The sequence below is a fragment of the Corvus moneduloides genome, chromosome 13 (genome assembly GCF_009650955.1).
Source record: "Corvus moneduloides isolate bCorMon1 chromosome 13, bCorMon1.pri, whole genome shotgun sequence".
NCBI classification, from domain to species: Eukaryota; Metazoa; Chordata; class Aves; order Passeriformes; family Corvidae; genus Corvus; species Corvus moneduloides.
Genome location: NC_045488.1, coordinates 3,529,309 through 3,545,778, shown reverse-complemented (window position 1 = coordinate 3,545,778; position 16,470 = coordinate 3,529,309). Strand labels below are relative to the sequence as shown.

The 16,470-nt window shown below is 38.5% G+C and overlaps 1 protein-coding gene and 1 long non-coding RNA gene across 5 annotated transcripts in view; one reads left to right on the top strand and one right to left on the bottom strand.

Annotated features, from left to right (window-relative positions):
- BNC1 (basonuclin 1) overlaps positions 1–16,470 on the top strand; it is a 74,693-nt gene that overhangs the window by 49,468 nt on the left and 8,755 nt on the right. The window contains exons 1-3 of one of the 4 annotated variants that reach the window (XM_032123053.1): positions 4,019–4,261; positions 5,720–5,879; positions 16,333–16,435. In XM_032123053.1, the coding sequence (XP_031978944.1) occupies positions 16,351–16,435 (85 nt within the window). In that variant the 5' untranslated portion in view covers positions 4,019–4,261; positions 5,720–5,879; positions 16,333–16,350. Of the gene's footprint in view, positions 1–4,017; positions 4,262–5,719; positions 5,880–16,332; positions 16,436–16,470 lie in introns of those variants that run through there. The other 3 variants (XM_032123051.1, XM_032123052.1, XM_032123054.1) reach the window with 3 other exon arrangements.
- On the bottom strand, positions 1,701–16,337 carry LOC116450492. The gene is made up of 3 exons (XR_004242809.1): positions 12,444–16,337; positions 10,801–10,966; positions 1,701–1,969 (listed from the first exon to the last, which is right to left on the bottom strand). It is a non-coding gene; the product is annotated as an uncharacterized LOC116450492 (long non-coding RNA).

Here is a 16,470-nt window from a genome sequence, read left to right as displayed (position 1 = left end):
GAGGCACCATTTCACAGGGATGGGTTGGTGGTACTGGTGTTGGTGATGTGTCTCTGGGTTTGCCAGACGCACTATTTTAAATGTTAGCATTTTGTAATGACCTCACTACTGGTTTGAGCTACAGAAAAGTAATGCAGTGAACAGTTAGATGAAAAATAGTGCTGAAGCAGGGGTGCAAATGCAAAGAGTATTCAATAAACTTATTTTTGTTGGATTCAATTTGTCTAATTACCCTAAAGGGGATGTAAGCAGCAAGACAGGGATAAAAATTTAAACTCTGGGTAAACCTTTAGTAGGAAACAATTTTGGACGCTTTATAGCTCAGACTACCTTACAAAATCAGCCGATGTGGAAATACTGAACAAGAAAATTGAGTTTCTCTGTTGCTTAGTGAGCACTGGAGTGCCCTGACTGTCCTTCCACAGATCTTAGAAAACTTTATCAAGTACTCTGTGCCTTTAGCAGGCCTGTTTGTAGTTTGAATAGTGCTCAAAACCTGTGCTGCAGCACTCTAACTTTAACTCTGTTTTCATCTTCATGTGCACGGGTTTGTTAGATTTTAAAAAACCTTGAACTTCCAAGTTGTTTGAAACCCACAACTGTCTTTGTCTTGCTGACAGGTTATCAGTTCTCCACATTTTCAAAGTCTGTTTTCTTTCCCCTTCTACTTCCCCAAAATGTTGTGTCCCTGCAGTCCTGAACAGCCATTCCTACTCTGTTGGCTTTTCTCCCTGAAAGGTGACCCAGGGCCCAGTGGTACGATCATGGGGCTGACCATTGCTTCACATTTCTTCTGAGAGGTGAAATGTTTAATCCACACATCTCTCCAAGGCAATAAGTGAGCAAAGCATTAAATTAGTGCTAAGATCTTTGCCAGCACTGATTTAAGTAAGAGGGACATCGTGTATTATGTGATTGGAATTTAGGCCAGGCAGGCAGGACACGGAGGTTAACACTGTTGTGCAGCGAACTCTGGGAGAAACAGCGTGAGGCAGCAGCATGTGGTTGGGGAATGTAGAATTTACATGCCCATTTGCCTAGAGAACACAGTGGCAGACCAAACCTACTCCCAGTGTTTAGTCAGTGCTTGGTTATTTTCCTGATACTCTCTTCAGAATGATACTTTTTTTTTTTTTTTTTTTTTTTTTTTTTTTTTTTTTTTTTTTTTTAAACCAACACCAAAATTCAGGTCATGATTGAAATATGAGTCAGGAGAAATCTTTTCCTGGGGATTGTATTGCACTTTGTGCTGTATGACTCAGTTTTGTTCATAGTGATTCCCTGCAGTTAATACCCATTTTTAAAGTACCCTAGATAATGAAATCAGTTAAGAGCAACTGATTTTTTTGTTTATAGTCAGTTCCATGTGTTGGAGCTCTTCTCAAAACCATGAATACTCTTGCATTTGGTTAAGAAGTTTTAGCACTTCACGATCTGCCCTACATCCCCCTACCTTTGTGCTGCTCTGAGCACACAGGCTGAGACACAGAGAAGGAACAGGCTGGGGCAGGTGGGAGAAGAAAGCTGCTTTCCTTGGGCTGCATTGTTACACTGTGATTTTAGGTATTTGTTATGACATAACATGGAGTTCAGACCTGCGGACCCTTTTCCTTTGCCCTCAGCACTGTCCCTGAGAACATAATGAGGTGCTGCAGTTTCCTCAAAGAGCTTACCATTTACATAGATTTAAAACAAAAAAATAGTAATTCAGAAGCAAGGAAATATAAATCAGTTTAAATAACTTGCCTGAGGTCAAATAGCAATTCAGTGGCAGAGCTCCAAGTGAAGTCCAGGACCTCTGTCTCAAGGCTGGTGTCCTGTCCCAATGTCTGCTTCTTTTCACAAGAAGCTGGTTTTCTAGGAAGCTGGAAGAAGATTTAGGGAAGTCACCCTCTGCTTTCCATTTTGGTCATTCTTAAGATACATCTTGGTAACTGCTCTGTACAAGTAAGCTTGGACTATGAATCATCTGAAATTACAAAAAAAACCACTGTTAATGTACCAGTACTCCTTTAGAAGTTCACTTTTAGTTACAAACCATGCCTTGTCTATGTCACATTATGCTAGGGATCATTGGATTTTGCTAAAAGGTGCAGAGGTAGTAAAACACTGAGAAGTTGCTAATCAGAAATAGTGGACAATTTAAAAACAGCGTGAATATGCTCCATTAAATATTCATTGAAAAAGCTTGACTAATGAAAACAATGCTTTGAATAAAAGACTGTTAGTAGATAATTAATTAGAAAACAGTAAATTGGTCTTAAATTGTTTGCTATGGATAGTTAGCCCATTTAATAAGAATTATCATCTTCCAGGTAAATGGCAGATAGCTAGTAAATAGGTTTTTCCTGGGAACTCGCTAGAGGGGAGAGCAGCTCTCCACACATCTAAGTTTTAGTCGCTTATCATTTTGAAGTCAATTCAGAGCTTCTGGCAGTTTATGTAATCTTAAGCCACTCTTCTCACCTTTGTTGTAGAATTCTCAATCATGTTGAGTCCTTTTTAGTTACATCATTGCTTATTTCATTAAGAAGGAAGTACAATTTTAGCAACAAGGTGTGCCTTTGGCTTTGAGTTAACATCTTGAGAGAGCAGCTAGATTTTATGCTCATCACAGAGCAGATGCTTTTAAAACACTGCTGTTAAGAATCAGTTCAAATAACATGTTTTTGGCCATGACTTCTTGGGCACTTTTTCCCACAGTATACAAGACCGGTGATAATCCCCATGTCCTGCCTTGTGTCCCCAAGAGAGAAGTGCCTGGGGCATCTTGCAGGGCCCAGAGGTGGCACTGAAAGTATCTGGCAGACCATTCTAGGAAACTAAATCCCCCTCTCTGTTTTTCCATCTTGTTCAATAGCTTAGCAGGAGAAATAAGGTATAGAGTGGAGAAACCTAAGGATTTAGGAAAGCTCTGTAGGACCAGATTCTGGGATCATGTTGGCCTTATCCTGGTCTGATTCCAATTACTGCCATGCACTTAACATTAACTGTACTCCAGTATTTAGCTAAATGTAAATCAGGTTCTCCTTAAGCGTTGTGCATTTATCTAGTGAATAGTAAACAGGATTAGTAGAAGACAACTAGTAAACCAACAATAATAATATGTTAGCTGTCTTCTCCCTACAGCCATCTTATTTCCTGCTGCCTTTCCTACAGGATTAAAGGTATTCATCTGGTCAAATATTCTGGTGTGTTCCTGCAAGGATTCCCTCTGAGTTCAATGCAACTTGTTCATATCTCTCTCTGGTATACTACAGTGTATTACTGTATGCAAAGAAATTATATACAGGAGTTAAAAGTGGAGAGGAGAGAAGTGTTTTGTCCTGGGGGGTTGTTTTGGTTTTTTAAATAGGTGAGAAAGGACTATGACAAAAATCCTGCTCTAACTCATGAATGCAACCCAACACCTGAATAACTAAAAACAGATTTTGGCCCAATTACTAGAAAGTAATTCTTCTCCTGTCTTTATGACCTGTACTGCTGTTAATAGGAAGCTTCAACTTCATAAAAAGGAATAAAATTCAGCCCTAACTCAAAAGTAAGTTGATAAGGGGAAATTTTTTAACTTTAAAAAATAACACACCCCTCTCACTGAACCTTTGAGACCTGCAAATGTTTAAAAAGAAAAAAAAAACCTGCAGCAGCTGCAATTTGAAAAACAACACTGACGCTAAAAATAACTAATTTTACTCATAAGTATCTCATAGCTTATTTGCAGATAGTTGTACACTCTGAGAAGAAGGAAAAAAAAAATTGTAATAGGCCTTAGGTCAGCTGCATTGATTTAATGCATTACTTAGGCTGCCAGAGCAGAGGTAGAATCTCCTCGCACTGCATTAGGAGCGCCTCAAGCCTCCGTGACTCCTTTTGATCAAATCTCTGTGAAAGATGAGTGTCATGCCCTCTTCAAGCCAGCTGTGAGGGGACTGCCCTGCGACTGGAGGAGCGTGCTGGAGCACAGCACTCCGGGGCAGCGAGGTGAGAGCTGGCTGCAGAGGTGAGAGGCAGACACAACTTCGTACTGTAGGTCTGGAGAACACCAAGGGGGAGGATCTTATTTCACTCCCCTGTGCACAGCCTGAGCATACATCAGACCTTGAGGTGCTCAGAGTCAGACAAGAGTAAAGAGGCGTGTGATGGTTCTGCCTTAGTACTTGTACAGGCAGGAGTGTTTCCAGTACTTCTTTGTACAACTCACTGAGGGAATGGGAAACTGTTTTATAGCTCTGGAAACATAAGCACAGTAAGAATGTCTGAGGTAAGGAAAGTTCTTTGCAGTTCTATATGAATGTATGTTTTTACTGTGCAACTTTTACTTGTGGCTAGGCACTGTGGAGATATAAAAAATGTTGCAATGGTGTTGTTTTGGGTAATGAACAATGGAGATGAGAGCTGTAGGAAGCTATGCTCTCCATTTCTTAATTATGAAAAGATACTGTAAAAGTAGAAAACTAGTTTCTGTAAAAAATCTGTTTTTTCTTTCTGCTGTGCACTGTAAACAACTGTATGACTTTCCTGTTCTACAGTAAGTAATGCAGAATTGCAGGCTGATGATAATAAGCAGAGCCATCACTTGTGTAATTGTTTTCCAGTTGAAGTAGTAGCATGTAAATCATAAATACTTGACAATATTTAATTTTACAAGTCCTCAATATACATTAATAGCAGTAAAATCTGTGATTTGTGACTCAGATATGTTTTGAGTCAAGTGCTTTAACCAGATACATTATCATTACCATGACGTATAAATGCACTAGAGAGCAGACAACAATGTAATTTCACTACGAAGTTCTTTAGAAATTACCACTAAAGTGGAGTGTAATGTATGCCCTTTATATACAATTTATTTTTGACTATTTAGCATCCAGAAAATAAGGCCAGTAATTATTTTCTTAGGATCAGTCTGTTTGTATTTGGGGGGAAGGGGGGGCACAGGGGGGGCAGGGGGAGGTGGGTGGGTTTGAGTATGAGTGTGTGTGTATAGGGGGGTCTGGGATTTTAAATATATTGTGCTAATTAAGTGTCTTCTATTGTGATGCATTTAACTTATTTATTTGGATTTTTTTCATCACATAGAAAAATAAACATGGTTTAATTATCAGCTCATACATAATGAGGTTTTGCTAGATGTGTTTAAGATACAGCATTTTACTTTCTGGTTTATTAATTGGTCAAATACTTCCAGTCCTCTGTGTAACAAATTCTTGGTTTAAAAATGAGGAGAGGGCAGATCACTAACCCAGGGGAGGACTACTGATATACACAGGCTGTGGTTTATCCTTCCGTAAAATCCTACGGATAAAAAGTGACACTATTTTTTTACCTCTTTCTTTTTCTTTTCTCTTTTTTTCCTGTTTCTTTCTTCTTTTTTAGATATTTTTCAGTCTGAATAACCTGGCAACCAGGCAACATTCTGATATTTTGGGGATGTGGGAGAGAGAAAATAAAATAGACTGGTTTTGTTTTAATTTAAAACAAACCATTGTTTGAAAGGCATTTAACAGTAAATTTTCACATCTGATCTGAAGTTGGATTTTATTGTGCTCATTTCGTTGAGATTGTTGTTCAAGCAATTCCATATAAATTTTTGTAATTCATGTAACTACTTGGCTTCTTGAACCTCGGGAGCTGATTGTTTGTCTTATCTTTTGGTGAGCTAACTCTGCGTTATGTTGCAAAACCTTGGGGCATGTTGTGTTTCTTCGTGTTCCTGCAGTCTGCAAGTGAAGTCAGCTTCATTAGTTTCATGATGGCACATCAGTGCATGGCTGGTGTTGCCGCTTCCTTCAAGCTACTCCTGGAGCATGATCTGGGCTGCCTTGGTTTGGATAAGCTTGTAAGGATTTGTCAGCCAGATGTGACAAGATTGTCAAGAGGCAAGTAAAGAAGGAGATCTGATATTAATCAGTGCATAGCTTGGAGCCAAACTTTCTCAAATGCAGTGTAGTAACATGTTCTTCTCATTTACTGCTTCTCTTTGTGGCTATAGAACTGCCACTGTCTGAGTTTGACGGTTAAAAGGCATGCCAGCTAATAGTCTTTAATTGTAAGGATACAATTCTAGGTGGGAAAAGATCATATGCTTCTATTTTTAACATCCTTTTGGAAAATAAGTGCAGTTTGTTGTAAGATATGCAAACGGTATGTTAGACAAGAGTCTCTGTTTCTGTCCTTTGGTTTTAAAACAGTGAAATTGTGGCTCAGCTCTGAGGGCTGGAGGAGTGGGAGGTAGGGGAGTCTCACTCCACTCCAGGTCACGGGGCAAAGTGGGTCCCCCATTATTTTAACTGCTGACAACAGCGCATGTTGGTTTGCTTTGTTCTAGTATTAGAACAATATACACTGAAGAATACCTTTCTAATTTCTAAGAAAAGGGAAAAATACGGATTTTTGAAGAATACATTGGATATTCAACTAGATTATTTACCATTCTGTGTATAGTGCTGATAGAGGTTTTTTTTAATAATCTGTATACTTGTGCAATTCAGTTTGAATTAAGCGCTGGAATTTTGAGAAGTTTACAGCTTAATCAGACTTCTAGCAATAAGTGAACATGTAAAAAATAACTGATCTTATGGAAAATACATTTTTGTCATATTTAATATATATATATGTATTTTTTTGTCGATTTGATTTCTTAAAAATAGTTTTTCTGTTTATTCTTTGAACTGCTGAACCATCTACAACCTATTCAGAACCCTAAGAATAATGGTATGTGCAAACATATCCAAACATTCAGGAGAGCTCAATCTTCACAGAAATTATTACAAATATTGGGTCACTTCTCAGGCTTTTACTTGAATTTCTGCCTCCTGGGGTGCCGCGAGGTTTGGCCTTTTGATACCAAATGTCTTGACTTCCAGCTTCCATGTCTGTTCATAATACTGTTAAAAGATCTGTTCCTACATATTGAGCATGTCATTCCATTTCCAATCCAACAAGCCAGTGATTTATTTGGTTTGCAGTAATATAGACTTCATTACAATGACACTAAATATACCTCTGATAGAAATGTTCTCGTTTTGTTTTAGATTGCAGCTTTTGTTACAGATACGTGGTTTTAAAGCATTTTGGGATGATTTGGCATTTAGTAAACATTTTTCATGAAGATTTGAGCTAAAGTTTAAGTATGGCTCTTGAATTCATTATTCCATAAAATATCCACCAAATGTAAGGAAGAAAAACTGGTTTTGCCCTCTGGGTCATCTCCTGCCCTTTCAGGTTTCAGTGGTGCAGGAACTCTCACAGTTCCTATGTGCTAGAAGCCAGCAGATTTTGTCCTAGCAGATGCTACATTTGCAGTTTTACAGCAAGTGTCATTGCCTGTCTTCTTTTTAGTTTTTATTTCTTATTAGTTTGTTGCTGTCATTTAGAAAATCATAGAGATTGAAATCTCAATATTCAGACTCAAAAAAAATATTATTGAGGGAATGAGGAAAAGTGGCAGTGTTTAACAGACTTCAGTCATTTTAGTATAAAGAACAGTATTTCATTCCATAGTTTAAAACCATTATAGAATTGGGGGGGGAGGGGGGGGGGGAGAGAGGACGGGAGAAAAAAGAAAAATGCTATTTTTTACTTCTAATTTCAAATATAGAAGTTTCAGTGAGAAATGGATGTTTTTTCATGTGAGAGTAGCTGATGTCTGAAAGCCAGGTAAAAATTTCCTCACCTGTGTTCAATAAAAAGGAATACTGAGTTTTAAATTGTGAAATTACCAATGGAGCTACACGGTTGCGTAAAATATTGCATAACTGTAGCACCATAGATAGTATCATGTGTATGTGTACAAATAGTGTTTGGGTTTAAAATTTATGAAATTGCATTAAATGGAATTGTGTAACACTAAATATTTCAGAGAGTTCTTATTTTACTTGTATTCTTTAATCCATGTCGTCGCTCTGTAGCAGGAAAAAAGGAAGAGATTTTAAGCATGCATATTTTATGGCTTTGAGACTTAAGCCAGCGGTGTGAGAAGCTGAAAAATTTAGGATTGTCTTTGAAACATTAACTCATCCATATTGCACACATGCACCATTTTATAAAGTAGGTAAAAGAGTCAAAGACGTATTTTAAAGGCTGTGCAATTGATATATACTAATAGTCCTCATTTCTCTGATACATGCGTATTGGTGTTAATAACACTTATTTCTTGCTAGCATAGGGCTTGGAGTTAAATATTTAATTCAGCTTCAGTTCATGGCTAGATCTGTAGCTTCAGCATTTAGTGTAGCATGCTTAGCATGTCAGTATGGATAAGTAGTATGTGCACAATTTATTTGTTAGATTAAATAGCATCTAGTGCTTTATCGTATGAAATTTCACACCATTTCTGTCCAGTGACTTATCTTTACCCCTAGAGTCTGAGCAGTTTTTCTCATCAATATGCAGCAATCTGTTACTCATTTTTGAAATGCACTAATAAGAACGATTTTTCCTGTAAATTTATTAAAAAGGGACATTACTTTAATATCTTGTGATAGATACACTGTTAAATTACCAGCAAAATGTTTCTGACCTACACGGGCTAGGGCAGGTGTGCTGTGGAAACTGCAGCATCGCAGTCTGTTTCAGAATCAAAAGTAAATCACTCTAAGATAATGATAACGTGATGTTTTTCCTTCCTCAATCTGTATTTCTTGTTTTCATTTCCAAACCAAACTGTAAAAGAGGCTCTGACTTATGTCCCTGAGGTGGACCAAGCTGTCTGTCAGCACTCACCTGTTGTTAACAAGTGAGATTAATTGCTGCATAAGCCAGTCTATCTACAGCCATGCTGCTGAATGGCAGAATTAAGTTTTATTGTCCAGTGCTTTGTGTTTAGAGCAGCAGCCCGAGTGTCTGTGCTCACACACAAACACACACACGTTCTTCTGTCTTTATAATTATTTTGACAGTGCCATTAACAAGAGTTGCCCTAAGGGGCCCTTTAGGGTAAGTGACATGCATGAGGAGTGATTTTCATCCCACAAGTTATGCTGTGATTAAAGTTTGGCCTTGTAGCATGGCTGCCTTGCTCGGAAACAGCTCCTTGTGCTTCCTCGCCCACTGCAGTGCCCGAGACTGCCCCGAGCTCCTCTCCCTCGGCCGCGAGAGCTGCCACGGGGCCCAAACCAGCTCCAGGTTGTGAGGCTGTGTTTAGCTCAGTCTCTTAGCTCAGCTCCTCACTCCTAGGACTCTTCTCACTTAGAAAAACTTTTTAATAAAGTGCTGACATGTGGACTGTCTTTTAAAGCCACAAGAAGGGTTGATTTGACGGAGTGGTGCCATCCTGTGAAGGTATTACCTAGTTTCAATTCTATCTTACTGACTTACTCATTCCCCTCATCTCTTCTTTTCTTTCTGTTTTGAGGACATTTTAGTCAATTATTACAAGGACAATTAAACATTTTCAGCTCAAGGTGCTCAGTTGCACCTACAAGAGAGAGATTTGGTCAAATTCTAGGCCAAAATTTATTTTGTTCAGCCCCGCTGAGGGAGAAGGGTAATGGGGTAACGAAACTTGCTGCAGGATCTGGGTTGTATATATCCTGATTATGTGTATTTTTAGGCTGTGGATGTTTAAAAGGAGGTCAGGTTTTGGTATCTGACCCCAAATAAACAGTATGGATATATACATAAGGATCCAGATAATTAATGGGTTGTGTTCCATGGTCTTATCTAGAAACTGTATTCAACTTGTGGCCTTTGTGTACTTCTAGAAGAAAAAACGTAATTCTCCCACAGAACGGGGGTAAGTGGGAGTTGAGTGGTATCTGCACTAGCCAAAATTTTCAGTAGAATAGGTGTTAAGTTCAATTTCTAAATCCATGGTTGGCCTGTGAAACAAAAGCTTTTTGTCTGAACTTTTCAAAGGTTCTTGCACCTAAGCTTGGTAGGAGTAGATGGTTGGTGTGAATGAAAACCAGCCAGGTTACTGAGGAGCCATCGTCAGTTTGGGAACTGAGCTGTAACTTTGTGTTTAGTGGCACTGTAAAAAGCAAATTGTGGCCCACCTCCACCTTTCCCATCTGTCTCCTAATTGGTCTCTTAAGCAGGAGACAATAATTTTGCTAAATTATTTTATTAATAAGAAGTTTTTCATATTAATTGTCTCGGGCCAGTGTTTTTAATGTGTCTGAAATGGAGAAGGTTGGAGCTATTTGGTCACTGTTTACTCTATCACATCTGTGTACAACTTTTCTCTACTTAATTAAAAGTTCAAAATACAGAAGATATCAGACTGTTTTCTGGATATGACAAGCTGCAAAGCTGGTTTGCTTTTTAGGAAAGTTGTTTGTCGTTACTTAGGTTTATTAAATAACTATTAACAGCAGCTGTTACTTTGTAAGAAACAGGTTTTTTGATATAAGACTGGAAATAATGTGTGCATTCAGTCCAGTATAATTAGAAATCTTATAAGGACATTTTTCTTACTTTAATAATTTTGTGTAATTATTTATTTTGGTCTTAAATATTTCTAAACTTTAGTGTAGAAATAAGAGAACTTGCAGCCACCAAGTGTAGTGGATTAGGTGGAAATGTACTTGAATGGAAATGCCTTTGTTCCGGGGGCTCAAGCTCTGAAAGGCAGGCAGTGTTTCTCTGCTGTGGTGGTGGGGAACTTTCCAGGACCTTAAATACGTGACAGAAGGAACCACCACAATACACCATGCAAGTTGTAGCATGGGCCAAGTCTCTGTGCAGAGTAACTCTCAAATGGGCATTGCTGTCAGACCTGTGCACGTGTCAGTGCGCTGCAGTGCACTATTTCCTCCCTTTTTCCCATTCCCAGTGTGTCTTCCCAGCTCCACTTACAGGCAGCAAAGGGCTTCCATATTCTGTCCATCCTCCAGGCATCTTGTTACCTCTTTGAAGTGAGCATGTCAGGAAGAAGAAAATGGCCCAGAGCCTTTCCTTGAAGATGCTGCAGGGGCCTTACTAATGGTCTCCACAGGCAGATGGGATTCAGAGCCTTACTAAGCTGGGAATACATTGAAATTTTCAAGGAACAATTAGAGGTACAAGGTGCTTAATCTAACAGATTTAATATCAATTTGCATTTCATGCCTAATTGTTGGGCTGTGTCTTCAACAAGTGCTTACACCATCTAGAGCAGGCCAGCATGTTTTGTGATTGTACTTAGAATATGCTGGCATATATATTAGTTCCAGTAAACTACAGAGAGCTCAACAGTGTATCAAAAACTGAAGTCTGTCTTCAGGAAGAACAGACACAATGGCTAAATATGCACTAGAGAGTGGACAGGGGGGATACAAATACATGTGGGATGGATAAAACCCCAGATATTAGTCTGATATGGGTAAGGTGGATTGTGATACAGTGAAAGTAAGGTGAACAAAATGTAAATTGCGAACTTGTTTTAAATCATGACAAAACTGACAGGCAGTGTTATTTATTAGCAGAATATATCCCTAGGGAAAGTGGCAAAAGTTGCCTGACAAACAATGGACAAAGCAAAGCTTTGCTCATTGTATCATGTGGGAAAGTATGGCACTGAGAGATGCTTATGATAAGGGGTTTTTGATTTGTCTCTGCTTTCAGTGGTTGTGCAAAGGATTCAAACACAACAGTAATCAAATGTAGCTGGGTGAGGAAAAAGGAAAACTTATTTAAATTCTGCAAACACAAGAAACCTGATGGATTATAATAAAAACAGGAAAGAAAAAAAAAAATGGACCAGAAGGGCAACTTCAGACTCATTTATAGTTGCTGTTCTCTGTGAAAGGTGCACACAGATTTTTGGCATTTGATTTAGCTGTGAGTGCACTTCTAATTTAAGAGGTGGTAAAGGGATCTATCCCTTTACTTACCTTGCAAATATTTTAAAAGGAGCAAGCAAGAAAATACTTCCAAATAACCAGACATATGTCCTATTTTTAATTTTATTTCTTGCCCCACTGTAAATCATGCCTCTTCCTCCACAAGTGTTGTTACTGTGGAGTCACTGTGGGTGTATTCTGCAAATATGGGACATCTCCCAGTTCTTTCCTTATAGGATTAGTGCTCACCAGGGCACATATCTTTGTGGGTTACATATATTCAGTGGGATTACCACTGATGATGAGATGGCCATAGGAGATAGGGCTTGTTGCTAGAAACCCTCAATAGAGGGCATGGAGAGCAGGATCTGCTATAGCTCATCTAATGAAAGTTTCTCTCATATTTGTTTCATGTAATTCCTATTCCTTCTTCAAACTTGCCTTTTAAATGGATAGAAATTTCTAAGCCCTGCCTGTAAAATATATTCCTGTAACCTGGCATCAATGACACCATTTTGTCAGTAATCCTCACAGCAGAGCAGGGAAGCTCTCAAGCTCTTCATGTGATGGCAGTAGCTTGAAAAAAAACAGCATTATTTAAAGTGGGGAGAAACTTTGTGCAAAAAAGCAAAGGGTTTTTCTTAAATGCCAGAAAGTGCCAGAAGTGGGGGTGCTGACCTGTGTATTTCTGTTGGTAAATAGCACCTGGGTAGCCTGGGACTTGCTGTTCCATTTTACCGCTGTCTGCACTTGCAGCCCTCACTGTGTGCAGAGACCCAGACCAGCTTTCCAGCACGAGCAGAGATCTCCAACTCAGTCCTGACAAGGTCTTCGATATTTCCTTGCTTCTTCATTTATTTCCCAAGCCAAAGTGCTGTCAAACCAGAACACACTTAACACTGAATGAGACTGGATACACTTGCAGTGCTCTTCTTCTCTTGCTGCGTTTTTTCAAACCCATTGAATGCTGCAAGTGAGCATAGGTCCCAGAAGACGTCAGCAGAGCATGGATGACCAAAAACTTACTTTGTGGAATGAAGCCTGATTATATACTCAGAATCAGCATGAGTACATCCCATTAGCCTGGGCTTTTCCTTAGCTGTGAGGGCTGTGAGTGGGTTGCAAAGAAACATTCAGTAACTTTTGAAGCATAATTGAAGCCACGTCAATATCTGGTGATGAAAAGGAGGTCAGCAGGTGTGACTTTCAGGCAGCAGATGTTAAGATTCAGTGATTAGCAGTTAGATGTTTTTCAGTGACCAGTTTATAGGTTAATGTCTGTCTTGTAGTGAGGGATCATTTTTATTTAAAGTTCAGCATTCAGATTCCCATGGTCATGCTGGTAAAACCACGGAAAATTTTGATCAATTCTTTCAACTCGGTTTTCTAAAAGAATTAAGAAAGTGTGGCTGATAATGGATTTGGAAAGATCCATTTGTGAAGGAGAGAGTGACTGGAAAGCAATACCAAGATCCTTGATGATAGCATAAGATTTAATTTTTTAGACCATCTGCCTTCTGTTTCTAGAAAATGAAATTAAATAATGATGTGAATGAAAGGATTGTACTTGAAAAAAATTCTACTGTAATTTCCTTCTACATTCCCAATCCTTTAATTATAATTTTCAAGCTTTACATCTATGCAATACAGAAAGTTATTCCTTTGTTCTGCAGAATGAAATTGTGTGTACATTCCACTTGTTGGGAAAATAAAGCTTATTAAAAGACTTAATATAATTACAGTACCTCAGAATAGGCGTATTAAGGATAGTAGGATTAACAGGCAAAAGACAAGGGTATTATTTTCATGAACTTTTGCTAAATTTCTATTCATTAAACTCTGATATTTGTTAATTTGGGAGATAATCAAAGTGCATCTTTTACAAGTACCTTTTAAAGTTGAACAGTGACAATTTAAAATTGTGACTCACTGATTATTTCAAAAGTTGATTTTGCTCTGTTATATATTGTCTGTGACTATATTATATATATTATATTGTTATAAATGTTGCTAGAAAAGTTTTAGGAGACACAGACTGTGAAAAGCATAAATGAAGGGAAATGCTAAAAACCTGAAAAATCCGTTGTTTCTTCTTAGGGATTCTTTCAAGTCATTTTTTAAAGACAGCAACAGATCCCAGATTCAAGGCTGCACCTTTTGATGTGTTAGCAGGATGCATGGTAACTGCTTCTAGTTTCCAGAAGCAATAATGTGACTTGAGAGGGGATCAGTTCAATATTTAGAATAGAAGGGGAGCTCTACTCCCTTTGTAACAGCTGCTTTCATATATGTAAAACAAAATGTCCTCCTTTTACTTGTTCCTGTTTTGGCATGTGCAGTCTTCTACACATACACAGGAAAGCAAAATAAATACATGTACCATATAGAAGAAAGCTCTTATAGAAAGCTATGAAATGCAAAATTTGATGTGGCATATCTTTCTTGTCCAAGTACACAAATTAAGTAGAAAAAATAGTTTTAAAGGTCAGTGGTTTGTGGAACATGTCCAAAGGAAAAGGAATGAAAAAAATTTCGAAATCTCAATTAACTTATCATCGTGACAGCTTTTTTCATTGTGCAGATTTCTGTTACTTCTTGCAGAAAAAGGAAGTACTCTTTTGTAATTTTGTCTGAAGGGAATGTAAAAGATGCATTTTTGGAATGCACTGTACCTTTCTGAACCTAGCAGGGTTGCCTGTGGAAGGGCTTCAGTCCAGGCAAGTCACAGAATATTATATATGTAGAGAGGCAGAAGATTTGAACTGCATTATTGTTTGATATCTTGTGATAGAAATGAATCCACAGTCAACTGCACATTTTCTTCCCCCAGCCTTTCCATCAGAAATTTATGGCTTTTTATTGTTATGTGGAAGTATTTTAGCATCTAAGTGAAAATATATCCTCCATTAAAATGAAGCAATTGACACTGCGTAGGGTATTGATGTGTATTTTATGACTTCATGGGGAGCACAGAGCTTTTCTCAAGACCACAGGATTTTGCAATGGCTCCTTTAAAAGATTAAAGGTAAAGTGATTCAGAGATTTCAAAAGCCCTGTTGCCACTTGTTCCGATTCTTCAAATTTTGGCAAATCTCAGCATCAAGTCACTGCAGTTTGGAGATGTGCATGTCACGTAACTCCTGGATAAGCCAGACACTGAGGTTTTAAAAGCTCACTCCAAATCCATTACTGTGAAGCACTAGGCATCCAAATGTCATGAACATGCTTGTTTGTAGAATACATTTGTATGAAGTGTCCTCTTCTGCCCTCCATCAGATTCTTTAAGTCTAAAGAAATGCCCATTGCAAATCTCAGTGGAACAATCTTTCTGCCATGTACTTTTGAGTTTAAATGTTTCTTGCATCCATCTTTCTTATCAAGTTTTCAGATAATCAGGCTTCCTTGTATGTTTTCTGAAGTGCCAGTGTGGGAATGCCACGTTTCCTTTTTTCTTCAAATCTTATCTTACTTTCCTATGGGTTTTTTGAGGAGTGGAAGTCCCCAATTTGCATAAGACCTGAGGAGAGGGAACATTAATTTAAAAGCAGAAAAATGCAGACATTTTACAATTGCATGATCTAACTCTTTTTCTTTATTATTCCAGTGAAGATCTCCTGCACGTCAATTTCTTTGCTTTCCCTCCCTCAATAAATATTCTGTTTATGCAGGAACTATTCTCAGTATCAGATCCAAGCAGTGCAGAATCCTGCAAAAGCTTTGCTCTGTAGCAGTCCCTCTGGAGCTTTAACTAGGACCTCCAAGTTGTCTGTTTGCCTTCTGCAGCAGATGGGCACATACAGAAGAAATCACGTATTCCAGGAAGCACGTTTGTATCACCCCATTGATTAGGGACATCTGAATACTAATTTGATTTGCATTATAGATGACCTTGGTGAGAGTAAAGTGATGTACAAATTGGAACTGTGCAACTGGTTGCTCTCTGTGTGCTCTATTTTGCTTTCAAGCATTTCCCTTACAAAATGTGATTGTTTAGTCTTTGAGGAGTTGGAGTACTTTTTGGTGAACTTTGTTACTGAGAAGCATTAGGGAACTCCTGTGTCTTTGACAGAATACATATATTCCATGTGAATTCCATGTGTGTAGGGCATGGCATCTGTGCAGAGCTAATGCAGTGCTCATTAGAACTTCCTACATTGCAGTGTGGAGTTCCAGCAGAACTGCAAGAGAGGGGGTCTTTGATCTGTACATCTGTTTTCAAACCTTCCTGAGAAAGTGATCATACATGAGGATCACAGCTTGTAACACTTTATAATGGTTATGAAGGTGCTTCAGCCTAAATAGATCCACAGAAGTGTTGCTATGTATATTGTTAAATATCCTGCTTCCATATTACTGTAGTGTTTCTTCTGGTGACTTGACTCTTTCAGGCAGAGGTAGCTTTGTATAACTCAGGCTTTGCCTGGATTACTTATATTGCACATGGATAGGTGTGTGCTGGTGTGTTAATTCTGTCTTCGTGGGGGTTTTATGGGGGTACTGTGGATGTATAATCTGCACACTGAACAGTGCTTATATATCACCTATCATGCTTCTCATTGATCTCCAGGCTATCCGGTGCACTCTCATGAACTGTAGTTGTCAGTGTTTCAAGCCTGGGAAAATAAATCAGCGACAATGTGACCAGTGCCGGCATGGATGGGTAGCACATGGTAATATTTGTTTCTACAATCTATAGAAAACCGTT